Source organism: Sphaeramia orbicularis, chromosome 20, assembly GCF_902148855.1.
Source record: "Sphaeramia orbicularis chromosome 20, fSphaOr1.1, whole genome shotgun sequence".
In the NCBI taxonomy this organism is placed as follows: domain Eukaryota; kingdom Metazoa; phylum Chordata; class Actinopteri; order Kurtiformes; family Apogonidae; genus Sphaeramia; species Sphaeramia orbicularis.
The window spans coordinates 7423497-7444894 of NC_043976.1; the positions used below are offsets into that span (position 1 = coordinate 7423497).

The 21398-nt window shown below is 38.6% G+C and overlaps 1 protein-coding gene and 1 non-coding gene across 3 annotated transcripts in view; one reads left to right on the top strand and one right to left on the bottom strand.

Moving 5' to 3' along the window:
- pard3aa (par-3 family cell polarity regulator alpha, a) overlaps window positions 1–21398 on the bottom strand; it is a 426578-nt gene that overhangs the window by 367539 nt on the left and 37641 nt on the right. For both annotated transcript variants that reach the window (XM_030123467.1, XM_030123466.1), the window contains exon 2: window positions 339–440. In XM_030123467.1, coding sequence (XP_029979327.1) covers window positions 339–440 — 102 coding nt within the window. The remainder of the gene's footprint in view (window positions 1–338; window positions 441–21398) is intronic.
- trnaw-cca (transfer RNA tryptophan (anticodon CCA)) lies at window positions 6535–6606 on the top strand. Its single transcript has one exon. It is a non-coding gene; the product is annotated as a tRNA-Trp (tRNA).

A 21398-nucleotide genomic window follows, 5' to 3' on the forward strand; every position in this document is an offset into this window, starting at 1 on the left:
TTTACAGTTGGTCTAGTGGGTGGGGATGCCAGTGTGATATCATGCTCCCACTGACACAGAGTCAAACAAAGCACACATGAATCATTCAAACTTCCTCACGAAAGAAAACTGCAAAGAGGTTGGAATGAACAGAAAGTAAGGTTTATGTGATAGTTTACTGTTCTGTGATGTCATACTATTGATATGACATCATAAGCACATGTCAGTGAATGTCTCTATAGTGGCTTCATAATACCTCAGACAGTCAGATCAGTCAGACATTTTTATAGGAGGAAAATATGAATGGAAACAAGAAGAGGAAAAGAAAGTTTCTTATATAAAAAAAAAAAAAAACTCACCCTATCTTTGTCATCTGCCACATCACACAGCACATCATCCACGTCCAGAATCCCTCCGTCTCCGTGTTCCAACCTGTGGACCTGGACCCAGTAGCTTGGGTCCTGAAAAAAAAAAAAAAAGTATTACCTCTGTAATGAGATCAGCTTAATTTGTACCATATAGATTTAGGATTTACAGAATTATATAAGTAAAGCCATAACATATTAGCATTGCCAGGTCAAAGGAATTAGCAGCTTGTGCCTCCTTAGTAATCAGCTGATCTGATCACCATGTGGTTCATACACTCAGTTGGCACACAGGGGCTATGACATGCTTACGAATTGCAATCATGCTAGCAGTTATGAAAACTCTAATCCTGCTGACCAGCTTGTAAAATAGGAAAACTGATCAAACCTTTCTGTATATGTAACAGAAAAAAAAGCAAAAAAAAAGCAAAAAAAAAAGCAAAAAAAAAAGCGATACAAGCACAGGAGGAGGTGTCATATTCCTGAGTATTTAATGCATGAAAATCAACACCTTTTATGCATCAAAACACAAATAACATTCACACATTCAACATCCCTCCAGGTATAATAAGGACTGCAGAGGAAGATCCCAACCAGCTCAACTACATGTCAAAAAAGCTGAGTTAACCCATAAAGACCCAGTGTGACTTTTGTATCAGTTCCCAAATTAATTTTTCTGTCTATTTAACCTTTCCTAAAAGATTTATCACCATTTTATTACAATCTTGTCCTCTGCATTTTGCATTTTTTCAGTGAAAATCATAAATTTTTTTTACATTTAATTCACTGATCAAGTAGATGTTCATCAAAGCTCAGATTAAAGTTATGGGTCATTATGTTAGAAACTGAGAAAACTGATGGAAAAGTTCGTTTTTCAACAAAATATATCATTAATTGAACATAAACCCAGTGTCTCCATCCACTGTCATTGATCCAACTTTATGGGTTTTACTGGTGAATCAATGTTGTAGAAGATGACGGTGTTTCCACGTTCACTACGGAGCCTCTGAAAGTCCAAATGGGTCGTATCTGATGACCATGAAAAGATGACGAACTGCATTTTACACCAATTATTTACATGTATTGATAGGATTAATGGACGAACAGTTATTAAACAGTAGGTAATTTGGTGTCTGGTGGATGTTTGGGTCTTTATGGGTTAATCCAGTTTTGCATGATGTTTCATAATAAACTGAATATGAAACATGAAATATAAAAACTTGTCATTCACTCCATTTGTTCACTCCTCCCTCCTTTTCTTCTCTTCAGTCTCACAGCTTGACATGAGGCTGAAGACAAAATCCTTCCTCCGCCTTTTACCATGCTAGGAAAAATGTTCTCACTTTTTTGTTTTCATTTCTATTTTATGTTCACTCTATCCCCCTCCCTCTCTGCTGTCTTGTCCAAACTGAGCTGTCTTCAGGTCTGTGGTTAAATGCCTTCATGCACGGCTCTGTTGTACTGAACTCCATTGCGGTTCACCAGGCAAAATGGTCCAAATCATGAGGGGAATGACTGTGTGGTATTTTCCTTCCTTCTGAGGTTATAAAGAAGGAAAGCAAGTTTATCTGGTAAAGGAAAAGAAAAAAAGCTCTACGTAGTTCCAACATAAGTGACACGCCAATATTATAGTCATTACACAAAGCTTACGTCACATCAAATCCATGCCCAGTGCGCATACTTCCTCATGTGCTGATCCTCTGTAAAGTTTTATGTAGGCTTGTTTGTCTGGGGTGTCGACCTTGAGTGTGGTTCAATCAGGAAGAATAAAACTCAGCTAAAACTAAAATACAATGCCACTACACTGTAAACCCAGAAGAAAGAAAGAACCACCGTATCTGGAAGTCATTTTAACCCACACACTGACCATTCAGCATTTCACAGGGAAAGAACGCTTAAAATGTTGCTTGGCATCGTCTTCACACAGACTTGTTCTTCAGATGGATTATGAGGAACAAATAGGATTCTAGATGAGCCCATAACTTAATCCAACACAACGTCTGACTGAGTCTGACTGCTGTTTACATTCAAAGCCTTACATCAGCGGCGGTTTTCCCTCCAGCAGCCGACGGAAACACTTGTAAGAATACTCAGTTCAAGGATTCGTCATTACAGGAGTATTAGTGGAAAATTCATCAGTGACTGAGGCAGGATTGGATTTCTGACTTTGAAGTTGTCATTCCTAAATACTTAACTCAGGGTCTTTACACACACACACACACACGATTAAATGCTTCTCCCTAGTGCATGCTTGTAAGTATTAGTAAGTGGTCCATGGATGACACAGAGTTATGTTGTGAAAAAATGATAAAATAAATAAATGTTATGCAACACTCCTCTTTACCCTACTTCCATCTAACGCCATTCACTGATATGACTGACATCCAATTTGCTTCCTTGTGATTTTTATCATAGCTCTAACAGCCTATCATACACAAGAAATAACATGACGCTCATTAAACACAGCACGAGAGTAGGTTTCCCATTTACCCAGCACACTGCAGGGTAAATGTTTGCATTTGAGCAGTCATGTGGTAAAAACTCGGTTGCATCCAGGTACAGGTGCACGACTGTCCATATCAGAGGTTGACACAGGATAGCTTTGTGGTGCATTCAGGTACACCTCATAAACCCTGAAATTTACAGTACTTTGTGCAGTAAAACAGGCACAGACAGACTACACGATGCATTAAAATACAAGCACGCTAAAATTATTTAAATTCTTTGGTCTATGTATGTCATTACACTAAGAGAATGAAAACACAGGGCCATGTTAATATCCTAAAGTTTTGCTAATGAACATTCTTTCATCAGCCATAACCAAGATGTTGAATTATTGGAATAATAAAATATTAAATTATGTATGAGAAACATCAATGTTGATCAATATGGAAAACATGGAAGCACTGGCCTGCCCTAGAAATTAAATTGGCTTCACGAACTTTTACTTTTAGGATTTACATATAAATTATGTGATGTATTTGGTGTAAAACTAAATGCAGTGAAATTAAAAGTAGTTGAAAATAGTGTTTTTTAAAGGGGAGCAGCCTAAAGTGCACATCAGCAAATGAACTGTCATCACATTTATCACATTTCTACACATATGGGCTTTATCAAATGTTAAACACCCGTAGTACGGAAACCAGTACAAATACACTGAAGAGAAACAGAAGGAGCAGACTTTCCAACAAAGAGTGCATTCAGTCATTTGTAATAGTGCCATGTACAGTAACAGCAGGTAGAGAGGACACAGAGAGAGAGCTGAGAAACTGTTTAGCCATCAACCTCACATCATTTTGTTCGGAGAATCTGCGTTACTAAACAGGTTTTGCAAGATTGCTTTTAACATAGTTTTGTTCTGTTGTTTCGGATGTTTTTTTTAGTCTGTATCATTCACAAAATCTAAACTATGAACACAAAAAAGGATGCTTGTCTATTTGTTTCACCAGCAAGCACTTAACCCTGTAAAGCCTGAACCATTAAATCACTGACAGAAAATTCCAGTTCTTTGAAACTGGAGCCTTTATTGGTCCATCTGAAGAACCAAAAAAATGTTTTGTGTTTCAATTTTGTATCATATTTCATACATCAGGTCTCAATACTCAGATATTATTATTTCTGAACAAACAAAAACATAGTATAACACAAACATGCCTAACAAATTGGTAATTCCTTTTCAAAACTGGCAAAGTTCTGCCCCCTTCCTCATTAATGACAATCTTGTAGTGTCACTGGAAAGGCCTCTGGTGAATGAATTCTTCCCCCTGGTGGATTATCCATGTATTGCATGTATCTAATTGTATACATCAGGTTTTTCAAGAAAAAAAATATTACACTGATCATGTAGAGGGCTTCAAAACTCATGTATCAAATATGATATGTTCAACATTATAAGGTTAAGTAACACAAGTGATGACCCCTGTTCATAGGTTTTTAACCCATAAAGATCCAAACATCTGCCCTCGGCCAAAATCATCAACTGAGCTTTTAAGAACATCTACATAGTTCGTAAATTAAATATAGGGAAATTCTTGATTTTCACTGAAAAATGCAAAATGTAGAAGATAATATTGTAATAAATGGTGATAAATCAAAGACAAAAAAAATCATTTGAAAGTTATGACAAATATAGTTATGGGCCTTTAAGGGTTCAATACTTATGATTCATTGAAACTGGGAGTTGAAAAAATATCACTCTAAACTACATAGGCTGATCAAAACAATCTCATTAATTACCCAATGTAACTGATTAAACTTTAAATACCCAAACCCCTCCATCCCTATTCAAGTACCTCGCCTTGGTCTATAACTTGCTTTTGTAGCAGTGAAAATGAGACAGTGTGTTTTTAAGAAAGGACTGTATGTGTGAAGCTGTCAAGGAAATGTGAGAACATGTCTGTCTAGCTTGAAGCAAACAGGAAGACAGATTATGGAAAAACTGAAAAAACCAGTGTGACCTGTGTTGGGAAACTGCTAATCACCGCTCTTGTGTTTTAAGCTGAACTGGAGGCAAACTTTTCAGGTCAAGTACAAAACTTCAGTCAGTCCTAAAACAACCACCGACTGTCTTTAACTGAGGCAGTGTGTTCTTCATTTCTCTATTGAGAGAAAATAACTCCCATTAGTATTTCATCATGGAATGAGACAAATCATCGGACAAATTTAACTTCAAGCCTTCTTAATTGTCCTCACTAGAGTTATTTCACAGGAAGGAGAGTGGGTCTTGTTTTACATAAATGCTTAGTTTCACTTTAATGCGATGAGTGTGGACCATAGAGAGCAGGAGAGAACAGACAGACTTGCTAATGAACTCTTAGCATAAGGGAGCATAGATGGGAAATGAGGTTACACTAATGAAATCAGAGGTGAGGAAAGCATCTGCATTCTTTATTCAGGAAGGGGGAATACAGTTGTTAAAGATGACTCTGGAAAAGAGTACCGATTCAGTTTTTACAACACAAGTGAAAAAGTATCAGCTCAGAAATGTCCTTGATAGGTGATATGAAACACAACTTAGGGAGACATGGGTGTTCTGTGCAAAAATCAAACTCACATTATTGTAATATATACTATGAACATAAACTACTGCAATAGCAAGCAAAATGAAAAATATATACACTCAGAATAATGAACATTAACTACAAAATGTGCAAATCTGTTCTATATGTGAACCACAGAAACTCAGTTTTACTTTACTGTATCATTTTTATATAAACATTTTTAAGACTCTACTGTAGAGAATGCAAGAATGAACAGGAAAAAAAGGGTGGGGGGTGGGGTATCTGCAGCAAACAGCCCAGACTGGAATCAAACCCAGTCCTCATCCCGAGTACAGGTTAAACCAGGCCACCTTTGTGCTGTTACCTCATCTACATTATTCTTGTCTTGTCATGCACTATGGGATTTAGGTCCATTTAGGTTGATGTTCAGAAAGCACGCACTAATCAGAAGTAAAAGTAAAAAAATAAATAAATAAATGGTTGAGTAAAGTACAGATACCTGAAACGTATATGTGCTTCATTACTTCACACCTCAGATCAAAATGCAATAGAATACCAGAATACTATACCCAAGAAAGATAAGAAAAAGTGTCCTGATGGTGCAACATGCTATTGCAGCTTAATCCCTGCTATGTAGACAAAGATCTGTAGGTTGGAAGACTTTTGTGTGGGGTGAAGTAAATGCGAACAGATATGTAGGGTGTGCCAGTGTGTATTGTCTACTGGTCCTTCAGCTCCTGCCCCAGTGACCTGTTTAGCCACTTGTGAGCTTTACTCCTTCATTCATACCCAGAGTGACTGACATACCACCCCCCTGGTCTGATCAGGTATCTGCTTATCTGATCCACTGTAGAAGGTGAAGGGAAACAGAGAGGTAGTTGTTCTTTCTGTCACACACACTCAGACACACACACTTGCGACATAAGCCCAGACAATAGCTCTCTTCACCCCATTATCTGCCTCTTTGTACCCGTGTGGGTTGCCTGTTCCTGTCAGAGGCCATATAAAGCCTGGAGCCCTGGAGGAAACTGGTAGTAGGAGGGGGAGTGGGAGAAAGTGTGTGTGAGAGAGAGAGAACATGTGCCTGACTGTGTATTTTATGATTGCTGTATTAGCTTCGGCAAGTGTTCCTATTCCCACAGGAGAAATATCAGCTAGATGAGCTTCTCAAATGACAGAGGCACAAGAAGGACCTCGTGGCGCAACGGTAGCGCGTCTGACTCCAGATCAGAAGGTTGCGTGTTCAAATCACGTCGGGGTCAAACCTTTTCAGAGCCTGAAACCTCCTCAATGCACAAGGCAGAAATTAATAAAGGCAACAAAAAAATTCCTCTCGCAGTTGTGTGATTCAGCAGAGATTATGCAGAGCAATGTTTCTCACTAGTGCATTGTCTCACAAGGAAGAATGTCAAGGATTTGAACACAAAGAACCAGCAGAGCGATGCAGTTTCACAAACCGCAACCAGTTACAGGACAGATGAAACATGAGCGTGTTTGTTATCATCAAAGATGGCATCAACAAGCTCTGTTCTGTAAACTGAGAAAGTGGGAGAGATGTGATAAGTGCATAAGCAACTGACAAAAAAAGAATCCCACAGTAGAACAATAGTGTGTTCATGATTATATCTTCTGTACATATTCAACACTGAAGTCTAATTAAAACAGCACTGGGAGCAGTACTGCCGGATTACAGTAAGCATATGTTTCAATTATTTAATTCTCAGAGTTTTATGCAACGGCTGTTCACGGTTTAGTCATGGCTACTTCTCATCCTACTGCACTGAAACATTTCACACAAGAATGCAATTTATGATTTCAAAAATGTTTTTCTTGGCCATCTTCTGTCCTTGAGCTTGAGGGTTTCTAAGCATAAATGCCAGGTGTCCACACAGGGGGAGTTGTGAATTTGTCGTCATGTATTTTGCACCTCCATGCTCACTTTAATTTGGCTTTGGTGTCACCTAAATTGCTTGGATGCTACACCTAATAAAATCCCAGAATGTGTTGTTCCATCCAACTTTTTATGACAGGTAAATGCTGTCAGGATGTCTCAAAATCTGTGCAATTAAAAGCATTTCAGACTGCTACCAAAAATTCCCAAAAACTCAGACAGCACTGGGAAGTGTTAGGACTTTCACTGCCTGAGCAGGAAGCTTAGACTCTTTTAGTCTTCGACCTCTGAACTCTGAATTACAAGTTGAACCTAGTAGTTCAACCTCCCACTTTTCGAGTCAGTCTTCTGCAGCACAATAACAGCTGTGATTTATAGTGTGAGTGTTCTCCCATGTGAGTCATAAACAGTGTCACAATCACTTTCAAGCTCTCTGACACATACACACACACACACACACACACACACACACACACACACACACACACACATTATTATCTCTGGCAGAAGTTGGGCATCATGAGAAAGTAAAACAAATGCAAACTTAACAACCTGCTACAACCAGAGCAAGGTCAGTCAAAATCTTATTTTCTTATGTATGCAAAAGTTGTCCAAGAAGCTAAATTCTTACATCCTAAATCCAACACTGTAGCAACATTTTGACTTTTGAAAGTGTTTTAAACTTCCCTCTTGGCATAACAATCACTTCCCAACTGGAAAATGTATTTCCCTTACAGCAAGATTTTGCTCTTGAAGTCCCAAACTGTGGGATATGTGTGTAATAGGCCACAGAACAAACAGGGGAGCCTCTCATACTGGTATTCCTCTGAGACAAAGTCACCTCCAGGGTCTCTGCATTATTGATGCCCTGCCTGCCCAGAGCGACCACAGCCTGAAGAGAAATATGACACCCCACTACACATACACGCAGCTCTGCAAAACACTGGAGCTCTGCCGCTGGAGCATTTCCACGGGAGATTATGAGCAGCATAATATAACGAAACTGCACAGGAGGCTGCAGAGTGGCCTTGGATAGCCTTAAAGAACTCGCACATCTAAAGTAATTTCATTCAAAAGATTTTTACACCAGACAGCGTAATTAGGCAGAACCTAAACATGCATAAAACTTTACAACACTGTTTGAGAGGAAAATGTCTCTGCTCCACCCTGAACAAGAAAGAAAGAAGTAGTGCTCTTAGTACCCACAGAGACATAAACAAAGAGGAGTGACTTCTAGCTTTAATAACACTTTAATTAGACAGTTGTTAACGTTGGACTGTGGACATAAAAAGCTGTAATTTATGTATTTAAACATTACTGTGAAGTCCAATGAACTACTTAAATCACTCCACTGCTCATGGTTGGACTAGACATAATAGAAAAACTTTTAGATCCATTTTGAGCCAAGAAGTCATACACATAGAAATTTACTGGCTATAATTAAACAAAGCCTCAAACATTCTAGCCCATTCTCATATTGTCCTTGTTCTTATTAGAAGAAAACTAGTGTGAGCTTGATTAATCATCAGCTTGATTTCAAGTACTTGTTTGCATGTACAGTACGTCCATTAGTGGCTCAGTCAATCCAACATCTTACATAAATACTCAGTAAAATCCTCAGAAAACCATCCCATCACTCCAAGTTACAGTAGGTCCTCCCAACATTTTGGACTGTGATACATGTTTAACATTAACGGCTTAGTAAGATGTAAACATTTGGAATTAGAAGGGCACTCTGTAGAGAGCATATCTCCACCAGGTCCAATTTCCACAATGTCAGGAAAGGTGAAAGAAAAAAAGAAAAAAATAAATGTCCATGATCCAAACTAAAAATACAATGGGTTCCTTCATGGCCCAGGTCTTACCCACCAGAGGGGGAATGTGAGAGTGAATGAATAATGGATCAAAAATGTAAAGCACTTTGGGTGTCTAGAAAAGCGCTATATAAAATCAAATCCATTATCATTATTATTAGGGACCGAGCCGAAAGGTAAGGCCCTCTCACGCAGTGAGAGGCCTTGCCTGCAAGCAAGGCCCTATTGTTTTTCGTTCGTTTTTATATTATTATTATTCACACACCACTTTGACCTGGATTTTGACCCCCTGAACATGCACGAAAACTCACCAAATTTGGCACACATGTCAGGCCTGGCGAAAAATTTGATAAAATGAAAAAATTAACCCCATAGGTGCCAAAATGGGCTCTCTAGCGCCACCTATGTGAAAAAAAACGGCAATTGCCCTAGTGGCCAGTAGGAATGTCGTACAGACATGAAACCAGTGCTAAAATTTTTGATGAATCATGCTCTACAAATCATCCACTGACACTCATGACCTATCTGCAACAGGAACTTCGCAATATGCCTTTGAAAATAAAATTTCTAAAACTAACTCCGATGACACGGTTTGTGGTATTGACTTCTAATTAGTGCCAAAAGATACAGTGAACTCTCCTTAATACAACGATTTCACACCTTTTCCATAACTGTCTTAGTTTTTTTTTTACAAGCCCGCAAAGTTGCCATGTTTGGAACTCATTTTTCATTTTGGAGTTTTTCCCCACATGTGACATATCTACGCGTTCACGGGACTCAGCACAACTTTCACATCCAAAACTTTTTGAGATAGGAGGTACGGTTATTGATTTATAACAGTTTGTTTATTTTCATACTTTTTCGGCTTTAGACTGCCATTTGACCCCCTTAACATGCTCCAAAACTCACCAAATTTGCCATGTATGTCATGGCTGGTGAACACTTTCATTCAATATCAAAATTAACCCCTTGGGTGCCAAAATGGACTCTGTAGCGCCACCTATGTACTAAAAAACACACAAAATCTGCCCTAGCGGCCAGTAGGAATGTCACAGAAACATGAAACAAATGCCAAAATGTTGGTCTGATTGAGCCCGACAAATCCTACACTGACACTCATGAGCTAACTCCAACAGGAAGTTGGCAATCTGCCTTTGAAAGTTACTATACGTTTCTGCAATTACTGCTTAGTCATTTCAGACCTTTGAATAAAAAGTTATATCTCATTAAATTTCCACAAGTCTGCAGAATCCAAAAGTGAAAGAATTTTTCAGATCCGACCTACGGTTATGGAATAATGGCGATTTTTTGAAGACTATGTTTACTTTCACTTTTAACAATGACAAAGTCCCTATAAAACTCTTCCTGGTGCACAGATGTATGTGTCTGTCCTTAGTGCAGTGGTTCATGTAGCTGCCTATGAAACAAGAGGACCCAGGTTCAAATCCCAGACAATCCAATTTTTTTTTTTTTTTTTTTTCTTCTTTCTCCATTTTAAAACAGGTTTTACTGGATTGTATTTTGGATATTGGAAATTTTGCACACATTCAAAAGTACACGGAGTACATTTTTTCTAAATAAAACCCTAATTACCAATAATACAAAATTTCTATTACATAACTTCTTTTCATTTTTATGACCAAACACTCAACTGTTTGTGCAATGTTTCTTCATTCAAAAGTACTCTTTCTCACAGACACACATGCTCACACAATAGGGTTTTTTCAAAATAAAAGCCTTAAATGTGAGAAATCATCACTTTAATGCTCAATTATTTATACAATTTCAATTCATTTTTCAAACTGATTCTTTCTCTCACATACAAAACAAATGCACATGCACACAGTAGGGTTTCCAAAATAAAAGTATCATTTTAAAGGTGATGGTGGTTTCAGCAGAGGGTCGCTGGTGTTCTGTACAGATGTAAGGAGGACAGACACTAAAGGGTGGGAACTGGTATGGGGACGGAGAGGTGTGAGTGGAGCTGAGGTGTGGACATTCCCAGGACGCAGATCGCGGGGGAGGCGGAACGCCCGGTGCGAGGTCCCGCCCAATGCTGCTTGCAGCTTTAATTTTTATTATTATTATTATTATTATTATTATTATTATTATCATTATTATTATCATCATTATTATTACCCTTGTAAGATTCACAACAAAGAGAGCCGAGGTTTTTACGTAATGCTGACAAACAAACAAACAGATATGGGTGATTAAGTGTTGACAGAGGTAACAAAAGAAAACCTAAAACTGGGATGTATGCATTTTTGTTTTTGGCCAACAGTTTAATACAGAGTAGAAGTATTAGTGCCAGAGAGGCTGCAAAGAATCAAGCTAATGTGGGCCAGCCAGTCAAACAGAGCCAAACCCTGCACGCTTTTAACATGGAGACCCTTCAAATATCCGCCACACCTACTGTATGTACACTGTGCCAAAGACTACTGTTAATTCCCTTCAGTCTCATTCCTATAGCTGCTGTAGCTGAGTGAAGAGAATAGAACATCCACTGAAAATATCCTATAAATCAAAGGCAAAGTCATTGCTTAAACAACTGACCCCTGATTTTCTAGTTGGGTATATCTCCCCTGTTGCGTAATCACCTGAGAAAAAGATTTGTAGTCCTTAAACTCTGCTTCTCCTGGACTACAACTACAACACATCACCATTTGCTGGTGAGTACAACGTGGAAAACTGAGCATCTGGTCTGGATAAAAAAGCAGGTTTCTGGCATGTGTGTGTTTGTGTGTGTCTCTACACAGGCCAGACTTGCTGCCTGATAGCTCAGCATGAGTTGGAAGTGCTGCTGCGATGAAGGTCTCACTAACATATTAAAACAGACATTATCACATGAGGATCTCATTCAGCAGTTCCATAATAATCCATCATTAAGCCAATTAAAGAGTAAACCGTCAGACAGGATGTGCAGCTGATTATTGCTGAGCCACAACACACACTTATTGAAAGTCTTGAAGATCCAGCAGTTAAACGCTGTCAAAAAAATCTGAGACGTGACAACAAAGAGTAAAATGTTCACACTAGAACACCTCTTTAAGCACATTCCACACAGTCCTTAACTGAAAAAGTAGTGATTTGTACCTTAAACTACAAAACTAGGTTATTATTGTAAGATACTACCACAATTCCAAAAAAGTTGTAACACTATGCATAAATATGAATAAAAACTGACTGAAATGGTCTTGTAAATCCAACTTCTATTTAAAATAGAATATAGAAAACATATCAAATGTGTTAACTCACAAAATGTAACATTTAAAAAAAAAAAAAAAAAAAAAAAGCAAATTTTGAACATGAAACAGTAACATGTTTCTAAAATGTTCAACACCATGGTGCGTCATGTTCACTTGCTGGAGAGAAATGCTGTCCAATTCTTGTCTGATATAGTATTCTAGCTGCTCAAAAGTTCTCAGTCTTTGGCTTTTTTTTTTTTTTATATGTCAAATGTATGCAGTCGCTGAAAGGCCTGGACTGCAGTCCAGGACCCAGACTCCTCTACTATGAAGCCAGTCTGTTGTAAATAGATGCAGTCTAACACTGTGTTGCTGAAATATGCAAGATCTTCCCCCCAAAGAAAATCATCATCTGGATGGGAGCGTATGTTGCTCCAAAACCTGTATGTACTTTTCAGCGCTGTTAATGCCTTTCCAGATGCATTAAGCAATTAACTGGCCACTTTAAAACAAGTTTTATTTGAATATATTGTCTTTATTTGTTGCTTGTGTATGATTGGATGCCTTTCTTCTGTACTGCAAAATCCATTTTCCTACAGGTATGAATACAGAAACCTGGTCCTAATGCACCCCCATATGGCTCACATATCACATATGGGGTTTTTTTGTATGATAGGCATTTAACGTGCTTTTGTAGATGGCACAGCGGAATGTGTTCACGGACAGTGATCTCTGAAAGTGTTCCTGAGCCCATGCAGTGATCTCCATTATAGAATCATGTCTGGTTTTACTGTAGTGCAGCCTGAGGGCCTGAAGATCATGGGTATCCTGAATGTTTTGATCACATTATGTATCTCAAATGATTAGATATTCAAAGGCTTCACAATTTTAGGTTGAGAGTACTTTTCTGAAATTATTCCACAGACACAAACAGATTGGCTACCGTTCTTTAATTCTGAGAGGTACTGTCTCATAAACCCAATAAAATATGGGTTTATGAGATTTGCAAATGACTGCATTCTGTTTTTACTCACATGTTACATAGCGTCCAAACATTTTGTAATTGGGTTTGTAGAGGCTCAGAAGCTTCACCTCTATATACAGTAGTCTATGCATTAAATAGGCAGTAAGTTCGTGGAGGTTTACTTAAGGTTTACCTATTTATTATCAGTCTAGACAGTCAGATATCATGTTTGACTGCTTAGCCAGTTTTATCCCATCACATTCAAATAACATTAGCAACAGCAGAAGACCTTGGTCCACACAGACACACCTTGAACAAATTTCCTGTCTGGGGTATCAAAACTCCTGGGAATTTGGGATGATCATGTAAAATAACATGCATGACTGGAGTACACTAAGAAGAGAATCCTGTCTCATTTTACAATAAAGCTGAGGCGTTAATGTCCATGAAATACTAAAGATAATATCTAAATAATAGCTACAAGCCTTGTGATATTGCCAAGGAGCCAGATAATTGAGGATGTCACTCTTTTACTGACATTACTTTTCTTTACCCCGACCTTATACATCGTCACAAAAGACCATTTTATCAAAGTGACTTGATGAAAAGTCTCAGTCAGTTTCAAACACTTACCTATAAAATCATGCAACCACAGACACAGAGGGTATAGTATCAGGTTACTGAAAGGACATTTTAATCTCAGACCCTCAGGGAAAACTCCCATCCAGGCCATCTGCTCAGCTTTAGACCAGGGCTGGTTAGGCAGATTTGGTGTAGATTTAACATATTTCAGGCTGTCAGATTAAGTTGACGACTGCCATATAAATAATTATGAAAAACATTCTGTCTTCTTCTATTTCAGCACCATTATATGCCTAAAAACAGTGTTGTTATACACCTACAGTGCGTCCTATGAAAAGCAGTTTCTTGACAATTAACGCTGGTACACATAAATATAAATTAAAATTCTGTTTGCTTTGTTTACTGACAAATCGTTTCAAACTTCATTCAAAAATATAAGGAACTAGCGCATACAGGGATTCACAAGTTCTAGATGTGGTAGTTTTTATGCTGTTGTGTATTTGTGCATGCTGTACCGCATTTGTCCAGAAGTCAAATCGTTCTGGCCATAGCAACGTGACTGTAAGGCTACTGTATTCCAAAATTACTAATCTCTCCCAAAATATTGGTCCTATCAACTTGCCGTTTTTGCTAGTCTGTTCCTTGACCAAAAACACATAAGCATGCCACACTGCAGCAGTCAGCTCTTTCCAGATTTTGTGTGAGTCCCGAGACACACATACATGCACGCACACACACAAAGGCCACTTGGCTTTTATAATATACATAGTGCTGCAACTACCATTTACTTTTTTTCAAGATTCAATATTTATTGATTAATCAATTAATTGTTTGGTCCATAAAATTATGAATGTCAATCTGTACTCCCTAAAGTCCAAGAAGATGTCCTTAAATGTCTAGATTGGCCCAAAACCCAAGAATATTCAGTTTACTCTCTTACAAGGGAAAAGAAACCAAATAATATCCATAGGACTGAAATGAAATGGCATCATTTTAAACAGCAGTGTTGTCTTGAGTGATATTTCTCCAGGAAAATGGAGATAACTGTCACAGTAAGTCATGTAGCAGGGTGATAGACTTTTTAAAAACTAGTCATCATACATTATTCATCGCTAGTGTCTCATCTTTCTTGTGTTTATTGTCTTAACAGACATGCTGGTGCCAGTATTCAACAATCAGCTGATGTAAAAACATCAGATCAAGACAGAACAGAACAATGAACGAATGAATGTTCTCATTTGGTTGCGCCACTTTGATGCTATTGTTACTTGCTTTCCATACGGTATGCAAAAGGGCCATGCAATTCACAACAAAACCTCCAAAACACAAGACTCTCGAATAGGAAGACAACTTTGCTTGCCAGGTCCTGAGTAATAATGTGAAAAACAGGTTGAAAAACACAGCAAAAGGGATTAAACTATCTGTGAAGTTCATATGAAATAAGGCTGCTGGTTCTGGATAACTGGGAGACTCTTTGTCTTCATATAGAGGCAGCAGTCAGCACAACTTTAGTACACTTCTATTTATTATTTCATAAGCAGGGACGTTATCCTTCCCAGATGGGACCTCTTTATGAGCCAAAAGAAACACAGTGCACAGGGTGAATCACCAAGAACAGACAACCCGCAGTGGAGATGTCACGACACACACAGCTCTTTCACACTCTGCAGATGTGGAGTACAGAGAGGCCACAGAGTGTTTTCTAGGATTTGTGTTTTTGTGCAATGATGAGTAGAAGGAGGTGCCCGGGATCTAAATGTGGAATAAACATCATGATGGGTTCCTACTGTGTACTGGGTAAACACAAATGGAAATTCTGTGCTCAGCAAATTCTGTGGTCAAACTACAATCACTGAGTTACATTCTGATAATGAAAAATGACAAAAAAGGACACAGAGGTAGTCTGTAATCTACAAAGACACATACCAAAGCCTGTGTTGATGTCTTAGAAAACTGAGAGATACTGAGCCAATTAGACAAAGACAAAACACAACATAAAACCTCCAACATTAAACTTTTATCAGCAGTCCTTGAGATTGGACGCCGATGGCTGTGTCACCGTTGAGATAGGGATATAAGATGTAAGTACAAGACTCATTTTGTCCATAGTAATGTGCTGGGCATGGTTTGTGAAGAAGCAACAGACCCTGACAAAAGCAACAAAAGAAAGAACTGCAACAGGCCTCACACATCTCAAAGAAGAAAAGAAGGGTCACTGTGTGTGTGTGTGTATGTGTGTGTGTGTGTGTGTGTGTGTGTGTGTGTGTGTGTGTGTGTGCAAACTCTGGTAGTTCAAGAAAACATATGTAGAGCAGACATTGAGGTCCCAGGAGTGTAAAGGCCAGCAGGAGGGAGTGGTAACGCAGTGCACCACGCTCACCACATCTGCACTGCAACTGCTGAGCACAGAATTAGCTCCTGCACGCAGTAAAGAGTACTCTGATATCACTTTCACCCACAACCTGGATGAATAGGGAATACTTTAACAAAATAAAAGCTCATGTTTCTACTCTCTATGTTCAGCACAGCAGATGTGATCATCAGAAATGTCCTTCCAGACAAAATGATGCAGAAACTGAACAAAAATACAACCTCATATTAAGCAGCAACAGCAGACTGAGTTTCCAAAAAAAGATTTATGCAAATGTGATACAGAATACCTCAGTGAAGTACATCCACTGTCCTATTTCTCACAGTTTCAACTTAAATGAACTCTTTGTCTTACCATCACATAAAATTGAAAATGATATTTACTGTGATTTATACACTTGCAATATGTTTCAACAAGAACACTGTATATTATTCCAACATATAACCTTCAGATATGGACTGAGATTACTGCACCTTTTGAAGGTTGGGCTCAATTTGCATTTCCAACGTGCAACACTGTCAAGACATGAACATTTACAACTAGAATAGCAAGTGTAAGCCCAAGCCCAAGTTTTTTTGTTAAACACAGATAAAAGGCCGTGCTGTGATAATGTCTTGTGCAATGAATGTTACCATAGGAAGTCATTTCTTTTCCTAAAACCTAAATCAATGAGTAAAAAGAGAAATACTTTATCTTACTTGGTACAATGTACTATACGCCAAATCAAAGAATACACAGCACTTAAGAGTTTTCAGTGTAACAGAAATAGCTAAACTCCAGATTTTTCATTAGATTAAAAAAAAAACTCCCAGATATAAAACAGGCAGAGAAGGGACAGAAAGACAGAAAGCTGATGAAAGCCACTGGGGCAACCTTCCAAAATCCACAAACAGTGACGTCTGAAGCTTCAAGCCATAGAAAGTTACAGTAAAGTGATGGACTCAAAAGTACACTGGATGTAAACATGGGGAAGAAAAAACTGTTTAAAGACAGGAGGGGAGGGGGGTCTGTACAGATGTGTGTCTGTATTTGGAACGATTCAGGCCTGGAGTTTTCTTGAATGTCGTGTTTATTCCTTGCTTTTGTCTTCTGCTCTCAAGCTACATCCATTACCTGGTGATAATAAGTGAGTGCTTGGACAAGAACTGACACAGAAGACTTGAGGAAGAAGCTCTATATGTGGAAGGACTATCAAATTTCAATACAAGCTAACAAGAAGCATGGCTGGTTTCAGTAATATGTCTCTGGGGGATCAGTCTGTGTTAGCATGTGTTACTGTTAGTGGAAGACAGAGCAGGGGGACAGGGGAGGGTGTGTGTGTGTTTGGGGGGGGGCATATATAGCTTATAAAAGAACACAAGGAGGATAGTAAAAGCAGCTTACATTTGATATAAGCCAAAAATGTAAAATAAGAAGTGTCAAAGTCACAGCTGTAGGGAAGTTCCAGTGTAATGTATGATGACCAAATACATCCACATGGATAGATTATCACTAGATGCACCCTTTGCCTTATTGTCAGTTTACTTTTATATTTTAACTTCAGTCCACCACCTCCCTATGAATGTGGATATTCCCACTGACCCTGAACAGGAAACAGGTTACACAGGAAAAAGTATTACAAGTGAAATAGAGTGTAAGTTCAAGGAAAGTGAGAATTAAATAGAGAAACAGGGACAGGCTGGCAGGAAAACAGAACACTGAAGAGAGAAAGTGAGAAGAAGAGATAAGAAACAGTCAGGGACAAAGGATGTGCTCAATCAATTATATGAATAAAAAAAAAAAAGTGAAATAGGAAATAATTGCATTAGAAACCCCAGGAACACTGTGGGAAAATCAAACCTGTCTGAGATATTTATATGGAATTTTTATTTATTTATTTATTTTTTTTTAAATCATGTGGACAACCTAAAGATGCACTTAGCTAGTTGCTGCTATCAATTACTTTTGTACTTGATTAATCTATCGATTATTTTCTTTGATTTAGTGAAACAATTATTTGGTTAGGCAAAAAAAATAACAGAAATGTGAAAAAAGACATGTTTGAAAATGACAAACAACTTGTCCTTTATTCCAGAACCAGCTGAAACAACAACCACAAAAAGTATAAAAGTAAAAAAATATCTATATACAGTGTTTCCCCTAGAAATTTTTGTAGCAGTGGTGCTGCAACCTAGCAACGCTAGGGGGGTCCAGGGGCATGCTCCCCCGGAGGAAAATTTTGCAAAATATCAGTTTAAATTGTGACTTCTGGTGAGTTTTGTGGAAAGAAAATGACAAATTGCAACTTACCAATACCAATCATTTAAGTACCATCAAAACCAGTTACCTCAGAATAAAAGTTGACAGCTAGAAGTTCTTTAGCTGTTTTCAGAGTCACAGTCACGGCCAGCCTGGTGTCAGAGCCGGTTCCCACACTAGTTACAGTGGGAACCGAAGTGACTGCCCGCGTTCATTGCTACTGTTTTGTCTTTCGACACTTACCATAGATGTAGTAAGACTGATGCATGACGGGATAGGTTGTAGGAGAAAAACCACGTCTGCAAGTGAATGTACGAGTGGCAATACAGACGACACAGAACTCTCAAAAGATGTTTTTTATTTAATGCAACACAGAACATTACAACTCTGTTTGGTTCCTGAACGCTCTGACTTTCGGTGTGAATATGTCAGCCAGTTCAAGATTGGGTGCGGGAAAAGGCACCGGCACAATTCTCTGCCAGTCTGAAAACACCGCTACAGTATGCACCTGGTTCTACAAAGTTTATTTTCCATTCAATATGGATTCCAGATCGTTTGCTTCAGTAGCATAGGTAGAAAGGGGAGGGAGGGAGGTGGTGTGTTATGACACCAAAAGCAATAGCCAAGTTGGTTAACTAGCGGCTAACAACTTGTAATAAAATTTAGCACATCACATTAATTCAAAGTCAGTGTTTTGTTTTGTTTTTTCTTTTTTTTGCTGCGACGCAGCAGAATGTATACCCTGTATATATAAATAACTAACAATAATGATAGTATAAATTCCTAATCCTAAAAAAAATTGTATCTGAAACGAATTGAGATCAGGACATCACTAGTCACAATAAGTGTCCATGTGAAACACAACAGTGAAACCAATGTTTAGCAGCAGCAAAATTAAGGAAACAAATCTTCCATTCAGGAAAATTGTAATAGAATATTTTTTTTTAGTGATTCCATTTGGTTACTCGATTAATTATTTCAGCTCAACACTGAGCCTAACACAGAAGACACTGTGACTACAAACGTCCATCAGTGCTAAACTACTCAGTTTTCCACAACTGCCCTCTGTAAACATTTTGTGTGTGTTTATACCTCGACTCCTGGTAGGTTTCTCTTATAAATATCAGACAACACTTCTGGGCAACACACGAGTAAAGGAATGTCAAAAGCACCTCAAAACAGCTCAGAGGGTGGAATGCTGAGATCAGTGTGAACATTAAAATGCAATCAGCGTGCAAATGCATTCCTAAACTTCAGCCAAATTGCTGCCTCATCATCAAATAAACAACAAAGCCATATGGGTGAACCAGAAACAAAATTTCTAGTGCAGAAAATCACATAAAATATCTGCTGTTAAGTAACTACATAATACGCAGAAAGACTTGAGTTTCAGGAAAAAAGCACAGCAATGTGTTGGAAAGCTTTTGTGACAGGGATAGCATGGATCAAAACACTGTGTTCACATTACCCAGAGGTCAGTGCAATGAAGTAGTGCCTCCAATGATCAAAGCAGCACAGCAGGGCTTTTGGCCCTTTATCAGGTGGAATTAGTCAAGTCACTAAAAATAAAAAAAACCTGCCTGTTTCTAACTGACACTATCATTTTCTAATTTACTACTATAATGAATGTGCTGATAGTCTGTATCAGTAACGCCATTCACACGCAGCGGAATGCTAATTATTGTTTATTTCATCTAACACATGTATCATGCAGATAAAAACACTAGTGAATTAGTTTAATGGAATGTGTTAGTACTACTTAATGGCACAGTTATGTTCCCTAGGGGTTTGTCTGGGTTTGTTCTTTGGTTTGTTTTATGCTATTATGTCATTGCAAATCAATAATGTTTCTGTTTGAGTTTCCTTTATGTTGTTCAGCACATCGACAGGACATATGTCACTGCCAGTAAAATATCTAGCGTTTTCATATAATACTGACTGCTACAGTGGTGGCTCGACTCCAGTGACTTTGCAAACATTAAGCAGTGCATTATAACCTACTAATCCATCTGATCGCAGCAGTGCTTATCTCTGCTACTCTACCTGTTTGTAGATTGGTTTATGCTAACCAACCAACTGTCCCATCATTCTGTAGTATTAATAATTCTGATTCAAGTGTCTTGATAAATAGTGCTGCAACGACAAATCGATTAAATCGATCCAAATCAATTCTTAAAAGAGTTTCCAATGAATTTGGCAGTTGATTCGTTGGGTCTTGAGCATGTTAGTATTGAGGCATACCCGCACGCTGTGTAGTGTAACAGAGGAAAACACAGAGCAGCATGGTTGAGGCTTCAGATGCCATTCCAGATTTTTAAAGCTAGGTTTACATTATGTTTCCGGTGGCCACGGCCCCCCGTTTGGCCAAAATGTAGTGCGCCCTTTATGTAACAAAACATGAATATGGAGGGGGGGGGGGGGGGGGGGGGGGGGAATGGCCAACTCCCATGACGTACTACGTTTCGGGCAAACGTTTTTGCTTTGGCCACCGGGAACATAATGTAAACATTAGCTTAAGAGAGTCTATTGCAGCGTTTCCACTGCGTGGTACCAGCTCGACTCGACTCGACTCAACTCGGCTTGGCCTTTTTGCGTTTCCATTACGAAAAAGGACCTAGAATCTGGTACCCGGTACTAATTTTTTGGTATCACCTCTGCCAAGGTTCCAAGCGACACTAAACCGTGACGTATAACACTGCAGACCACTGATTGGTCGGACAGTTTTCTCTGTGACCCACCGTTTTACAAAAAACAGATGCGGAAGTGGACAGTAAATATAGCGGTACATTAATCCACATGATAACAGCCCACAACTACACCATGGTCGGTCGAGGAGATTCAGTCTTTGGTGGCAGACGTAAAAATTCAGATGAGACAACACGCAACGAGCGAGTTTTCAGCAACTCTCTGAGCAGACGACACAGAAATAATGCGCCACACCACTATGACGTCCAGGTACTGTAAAGTCAGTCCTGTCCTGTGATGAAACGGTCTCCAGGAATACCA